The sequence below is a fragment of the Oncorhynchus mykiss genome, chromosome 3, assembly GCF_013265735.2.
Source record: "Oncorhynchus mykiss isolate Arlee chromosome 3, USDA_OmykA_1.1, whole genome shotgun sequence".
Classification (NCBI taxonomy): domain Eukaryota; kingdom Metazoa; phylum Chordata; class Actinopteri; order Salmoniformes; family Salmonidae; genus Oncorhynchus; species Oncorhynchus mykiss.
Genome location: NC_048567.1, coordinates 9,939,469 through 9,947,376, shown reverse-complemented (window position 1 = coordinate 9,947,376; position 7,908 = coordinate 9,939,469). Strand labels below are relative to the sequence as shown.

Genomic DNA, 7,908 nt, shown 5'->3' with positions numbered 1-7,908 from the left:
GCCGGGCTTGTCCTCTGGTGGGACTGTGAGTCAGGTTGGGTCTCGCTGTGGAAGTCAAAGGGTTACCAGGTGCATGAGGAGGCCTCCATCAAGGCGGGGGGCACTCAGAGTCCGAGCAGGGGCAGCCGGACTCGGGGGCCATGGAGGTTGGATTGGGGACTTAGTCTCTGAGTGGAAAAAAGCGGGCGGGTCACCAGGTGCACAGAGCCTATTTCAGGTTACCAGGTGCACATGGTCCCTGACAGCGGGAATATAGACGTCTTAGTGTCTGGGGAGGGGTGCTTAAGTGTGGGTGTCCCGGTTCGCCTGGTGGGCAAGGTTATGGAGATGCTGAGCCCCTGCCGGGACGAGGTGATGGGTGATGCCCAGTGACAGGGGTGTTGACCGGGTAGTGAGAGTAGGTATGGAGCCCTGGAGATCTGTGGTTCCAGGGAGTAAGCTCTACTTGATTACTATTGACAAGCCTGTGTAGTAAAGCTGTAGTGTTTTAACGACTTATTTAATCCCAAGTCATCAAGTCATCAAGAAGTACAAATCTTTACCTGTTTACTACTGGAAACACACGTTATCTCCTTGTGCTGTCAACTTGGTGGTACTCAATCCCTACTCTCCTCCCTTCCCCCCAGGCAGTGACTCTGCCCCTTTCTATCAGCGATGGAAAGTGGCACCATGTGTGTGTGACGTGGTCGACGAGGGACGGTGAGTGGGAGGCGTACCAGGACGGGGTGAAGAGGGGCTCTGGGGAGAACCTGTCCGCATGGCATCCCATCAAACCTGGAGGGGTCTTCATCCTCGGACAGGAACAGGTAATCTTCAAATTCTTTCAGTTGGTTATTGAGTGTCTACAAAAAGCTTCTGCATTACACAAGACAAGAAAAGTGCACACTAAGCCATTTTCCCTGCGACCTCACTCATTAACCCCTTGAGCAAGGCAGTTAACCCCCAACAACAAACTGCTCCCCGGGCGCCTATGCAGTGGACGCCAATTAAGGCAGCCCACCGAGCTTCTCTGATTCAGAGAGGTTATGTGGAAGCCACATTTCTGTTGAATGTGTTGTGTCTTTTGCATCATTAAACTAAAGACTTATTTTGATCAAATAAATTCTCTGTAATTATTATTACGTGATTAAACTAACTTAATCATGTAAATGTAATTAACTAGGAAATCGGGGCACCAAGGAAAATATTCGGATTACAAAGTTATATTTTTCCTAATATAACTTTCAGATATTTTAATATCTGATCAATTAGTATTCTAATTAAGGAATTATTCTTTACCTCACGTTAGTCTCATTCCAAACGTCGTAAATTGTTGGCTATCTGCACGAACCCAGTCTTCACTATGAGTCATCCATACATCAAGTGTCTCAATCATTTATTTATTAACTAACTAAATAATCAAAGAAATGCATACACAAACAAACAAGTATATATGGTTACAAGGAAATGATAGGGAATGTGACCTAGTGGGCTAAACCGGTATCGCGGTTTGGTGGACAAAAGGGAAGTGGGGGTCAACTGAGATAAAAGACACTACAAAGTTGATAATTATAACAATTGAAATGCCAATCCTTTGCACATGAACGCTCTCATTCGGGAATAATTGCAATCAATATATATATTTACACTCAGTGTGTCGTCGTGATCTCTGTTGGAAAGTTTGTCCGCCCTCTCTCTCTCTGCCGTGGTTAGAATGGATTGTTCAGAGTAACATTCAGCAATGTTGTGATGGATAGATGTTTCTGCGGTTGTCGGTCCTCGCATTCACGGGTACATAATTTCTAGCTGCTGACTACTAATTAGTATCGAAGAGTAACTCTTATTCTGCCGGATCGATAGTCTCAGAGTTTAACCACATGGTATGGTTAAAAGATTCAGCAATCTACTCAAACCTGAACTCCCTCTGTGATGAGGTACTAGTCTGGGCTCAAATCTTAGCCTGCTCATAATTGAGGTAAGCTTGGTCTGAAGATGATTCTCCAGGTGGGGGTTATATTCGGAAGAGCAGAAAAAGGCTGTCCCATGACACCAGATCAATGTCTGTGCTCATGGGGCGGGCCAATGTCTTAGTTAACTTTAAAGGGAATTGGGTTCCCTTTCATTTAACAGTTTAAAATCACATTACACAATTTCACAAATAGTTTCATCTTTACTCATTCATTTTATACAACAATTAGATGCAAGCCTCATAACTGAGACTCTTGTATAAACAGAGTTATGGTAATGTGGCTGTATTGTCTCTCATGAGTTTCACAAACATTAAACAAAATGGACCGGTCATAGCTGGATTCTTCCCCAACCGCATAGCTGGATTCTTCCCCAACCGCGTACACCTTCTCCAAAACATGTACATTGTTCAGTTCTCAAGTTCTATGCTGGAGAAGAGGTTCCTTTGTTCTCCTGTGAAAACTCACTCTCTCTTATACTCTGGCCATGAGGAGAGAACTCCTCAAGGAATTTATGACCTGCCTAACAGAGCCTGTTGGTAGGGGGTGAGGGAGAGAGGGGGATGGTGCAGAGAGAGGGGGATGGTACTCGCTATCCCCAAGAGGGCAACATCATGGCAAATGCATTCGGTTGTGCAACTGACTTGGTATCCCCTTTCCCTTCCTTCCTTCCCTCCTCAGCCCTTATCCTAGTATAGCCTCCCTTTATGTATCAAGCCACGGCTGTCTAGAATGCTATGTTTACACAGTCACACAATTCTGATCTTCTTATTTTTTACCACTAATTGTTTTTTTCACAATAATTGGGCAAAAGATCAGAATTGGGCCACCAGTGTAAACGCAGCCCAAGCAGAAGGACTGTTGTGCGTGCGCTCTTAACCAACCACAAAAGCAGTCACTTCACTAGCATGGGCTTTCTCTCAGAAACAGTGATCGTGTTTGCGGTGAATGGTCAGAGTCATTACTGTGTAATCCTTGCCTCTGACCTCTGAACCCTGACCTTGTCTCATTTAGAGCAGCAGATAGGTTTTGTCATATAATGAATGCTGACTACCACCTACCATACATGCAGGAGGTTGGGGAGGACAGGCTCATGGTAATGGCTGGAGTGGAATAGGTAAAAGGGTATCAAATACATCAAACACATGGTTTTCATTCGATGCCATTCCATTCGCTCCGTTCCGGACATTATTATGAGTTGTCCTTCCCTCAGCAGCATCCTGTGATCCAAAGCTAGCCACAAACAAACCCCATTGTTTAGTTTAAATGCATTTATGGCTCCTTTCTTAAGTACAAATCCTAACTTTAGAATGAGCCTAACATGACCTTATCTCTCTCCTCCAGGACACTCTGGGAGGTCGTTTCGATGCCACGCAGGCGTTTATGGGGGACATCTCTGACCTCCAGATGTGGGCTAATGTCCTCACGGCCCATGACATCTACAGCCTGGCCTCCTGTAACAGCCACCTCAGTGGGGACGTCATCACCTGGTCCGAGAACCTGGTGGAGCTCCACGGAGGGGTCACCAAGTACCCCTTTGACCCCTGTCACTAAGGGCAACCAACTATTATGACATTACCAATGGATCCATATCACACACATACTTAAAAGTACTCCTATCGAAGAAGGATTTTTTTCCGATCCAGAGGGGGTATGAGATCAGAGGGGGTATGAGACCACTTAATATTACCACCTGACTAAAACTATGCCTTCCTTTGAGTCTGAAAGACGGTAGACCCCCATTCCCAGAAACTGTGTTATGACTATTATGGAATTAAATGTTTTGATAATGAAATGGACTATACTGTATATACAGTGCCTTCAGAAAGTATTCATACCCCTTGACTTATTCCATGTTTTGTTGTGTTACAGCCTGAATTCTAAATTTATTAAATTATAACAAATGTTCATCCATCTACACATAATACCCCATAATGACAAAGTGAAAACATGTTTTTAGAAATGTTTGCAAATGTATTGAAAATAAAATACAGAAATAACCATTTACACAAGTATTTGCACCCCTTAGTTAATTCTTTGTAGAAGCAACTTTGGCAATGATTACAGCTATGAGTCTTTCTGGGTAAGTCTCTAAGAGCTTTCCAGACCTGGATTGTGCAATATTTTACAATTCTTCAAGCTCTGTCAAATTGGTTGTTGATTATAGGCAACCATTTTCAGGTCTTACCATACATTTTCAAGTAGAGTTAAGTCAAAACCATAACTTGACCAGTCAGGAACATTCACATCTGGTTGGTAAGCAACTCCAATGTAGATTTAGTCTTGTGTTTTAGGTTATTGTCCTGCTGAAATGTGAATTAATCTCCCAGTGTCTGTTGGAAAGAAGACTGAAACAAGTTTTCCTCTAGGGTTTTGCCTGTGCTTAGATCTATTCCATTTATTTTTTATCCTGAAAAACTACCCAGTCCTGAACGATTACAAGCATACCCATAACATGATGCAGCCACCACTATGCTTGAAAATATGGAGAGTGGTACTCAGTAATGTGCTGTATTGGATTTGCTCCAAACATAACACTTTATATTTAGGACAAAAAGTTAATTGCTTTGCCACATTTTTTGCAGTATTACTTTAGTGCCTTGTTCCAAAGAGGATTCATGTTTTGGAATATTTTTATTCTGTACAGGCTTCCTTCTTTTCACTCTGTCAATTAGATTTGCATTGTGGTGTAACTACAATGTTGTTGATCCATCCTCAATTTTCTCCTGTCACAGCCAAATTCACTGCTTGACTGTGAGGGACCTTACAGATAATTGTATGTGTCGGGAACAAAGATGAGGTAGTCATTAAAAAATCATGTTAAGCACTAATATTGCACACAATAAAGTCCATGCAACTTATGTGACTTTTTAAGCAAAATTGTACTCCTGAACTTATTTTAACTTGCCATAACAAAGGGGTTGACTATTTATTGACTTAAGACATTTCATTTTTTATTAATTTGACATTATTGGGTATTGTGTGTAGGCCAGTGACCAAACATCTAACTGTAATAAATGTTTTATTCAGGCTGTAACACAACAAATGTAGAATAAGTCAAGTGGTGTGAATAATTTCTGAAGGCTCTGTATATGTATCTATTTTTCTAGCTTCTAGTTGACCCTTTATTAGTGTTTTAACTGCTGTTTTAATGTCACAACAAGGATAATATGATATATTGTCATATAGTTAATGAAGATCAATAGATATTGTTGTTACGGTACACAGCATCCTTATAGTGGGCCCGTATAATTGACTTTGAAAGTGGTTACATAGGTAGAAGGAGAGAGTGAGGTTGACCAATGGATTCTCTTTGAAAGAAGATTCCTTGAAACATACAGCTACTATACCAAAGAAACCAAAGAAAAGTTAGACTAATTCATTTATTTAGTCTTTTTTTTTTTGTTTTTCCTGTTTTCCTGTGATATAAATACATTGAGTACATTTCCTTAAAGCCGGAGTCCTTAGTTGTTACATTCATTTTTGGACTTATAAATTAATGATATATACAAAATGATTCTTGAAGAATACAGTGCCTTGCGAAAGTATTCAGCCCCCTTGAACTTTGCGACCTTTTGCCACATTTCAGGCTTCAAACATAAAGATATAAAACTGTATTTTTTTGTGAAGAATCAACAACAAGTGGGACACAATCATGAAGTGGAACGACATTTTTTGGATATTTCAAACTTTTTTAACAAATCAAAAACTGAAAAATTGGGCGTGCAAAATTATTCAGCCCCTTTACTTTCACTGCAGCAAACTCTCTCCAGAAGTTCAGTGAGGATCTCTGAATGATCCAATGTTGACCTAAATGACTAATGATGATAAATACAATCCACCTGTGTGTAATCAAGTCTCCGTATAAATGCACCTGCACTGTGATAGTCTCAGAGGTCCGTTAAAAGCGCAGAGAGCATCATGAAGAACAAGGAACACACCAGGCAGGTCCGAGATACTGTTGTGAAGAAGTTTAAAGCCGGATTTGGATACAAAAATATTTCCCAAGCTTTAAACATCCCAAGGAGCACTGTGCAAGCGATAATATTGAAATGGAAGGAGTATTAGACCACTGCAAATCTACCAAGACCTGGCCGTCCCTCTAAACTTTCAGCTCATACAAGGAGAAGACTGATCAGAGATGCAGCCAAGAGGCCCATGATCACTCTGGATGAACTGCAGAGATCTACAGCTGAGGTGGGAGACTCTGTCCATAGGACAACAATCAGTCGTATATTGCACAAATCTGGCCTTTATGGAAGAGTGGCAAGAAGAAAGCCATTTCTTAAAGATATCCATAAAAAGTGTTGTTTAAAGTTTGCCACAAGCCACCTGGGAGACACACCAAACATGTGGAAGAAGGTGCTCTGGTCAGATGAAACCAAAATTGAACTTTTTGGCAACAATGCAAAATGTTATGTTTGGCGTAAAAGCAACACAGCTCATCACCTTGAACACACCATCCCCACTGTCAAACATGGTGGTGGCAGCATCATGGTTTGGGCCTGCTTTTCTTCAGCAGGGACAGGGAAGATGGTTAAAATTGATGGGAAGATGGATGGAGCCAAATACAGGACCATTCTGGAAGAAAACCTGATGGAGTCTGCAAAAGACCTGAGACTGGGACGGAGATTTGTCTTCCAACAAGACAATGATGCAAAACATAAAGCAAAATCTACAATGGAATGGTTCAAAAATAAACATATCCAGGTGTTAGAATGGCCAAGTCAAAGTCCAGACCTGAATCCAATCGAGAATCTGTGGAAAGAACTGAAAACTGCTGTTCACAAATGCTCTCCATCCAACCTAACTGAGCTCGAGCTGTTTTGCAAGGAGGAATGGGAAAACATTTCAGTCTCTCAATGTGCAAAACTGATAGAGACATACCCCAAGCGACTTACAGCTGTAATCGCAGCAAAAGGTGGCGCTACAAAGTATTAACTTAAGGGGGCTGAATAATTTTGCACGCCCAATTTTTCAGTTTTTGATTTGTTAAAAAAGTTTGAAATATTCAATAAATGTCGTTCCACTTCATGATTGTGTCCCACTTGTTGTTGATTCTTCACAAAAAAATACAGTTTTATATCTTTATGTTTGAAGCCTGAAATGTGGCAAAAGGTCGCAAAGTTCAAGGGGGCCAAATACTTTCGCAAGGCACTGTATAACTTAGAAATGAATCATGAGCTTAGTTCAAATGTCATACCATATCAGAACCCAAAATATAAGCTTGTTTTACTCCAATATTTGTAAACAATGTAAATGTAAACAAACACTGTATAGCCTCCAAACATGGTTAAAACTGATCATGTTGATATCATGGGTGGTCAGTCTTTGCATCCACAGCTCTGTCTATGAATTTAAGAGTGGTTACATTTCTCCAGGCCCATATCTCAGCTTTATACCCAACCAGAGGTGGGGTGTCCTCTTCGTTATGGTTTCAATTCAGGATTCTAGCTTTGTGTCATTGTTTTGATTTCAGAAAAATGTTTCAATGATTTACCTGAAACATGAATTCCCAGCAAAGAAATGTGCTTTATGAGCCTTTATATGTATACTGAACAAAAATATAAATGCAACATGCAACAATTTCAAAGATTTTACTGAGTTACAGTGTATATAAGGAAATCAGTCAATTGAAAGAAATTAATTACGCCCTAATCTATGGATTTCACATGACTGAGCAGGGGCGCAGCCATGGGTGAGCCTAGGAGGGCATAGGCCCACCCACTTGGGAGTCAGGTCCACCCACTGGGGAGCCAAGCACAGACAATCAGAATTCGTTTTTTTTCCCACAAAAGGGCTTTATTACGGACAGAAATACTCCTCAGGCCTCAGCGGCTTATGGTAGAGAAACTAACATTCAATTCTCTGGCAACAGCTCTGTTGGACATTCATGCAGTCAGCATGCCAATTGCATGCTCCCTCAAAACTTGAGACATCTGTGGCATTGTGTTGTGACAAA

The 7,908-nt window shown here is 41.2% G+C and overlaps 1 protein-coding gene across 2 annotated transcripts in view; it reads left to right on the top strand.

The window, feature by feature from the left end:
• LOC110508630 (neuronal pentraxin-2-like) overlaps positions 1 to 4,296 on the top strand; it is a 16,952-nt gene extending 12,656 nt beyond the window's left edge. For both annotated transcript variants that reach the window (XM_036968360.1, XM_036968352.1), the window contains exons 4-5: positions 627 to 806; positions 3,291 to 4,296. In XM_036968360.1, the coding sequence (XP_036824255.1) occupies positions 627 to 806; positions 3,291 to 3,500 (390 nt within the window). In that variant the 3' untranslated portion in view covers positions 3,501 to 4,296. The remainder of the gene's footprint in view (positions 1 to 626; positions 807 to 3,290) is intronic.
• The last annotated feature ends 3,612 nt before the right edge of the window (positions 4,297 to 7,908 follow it).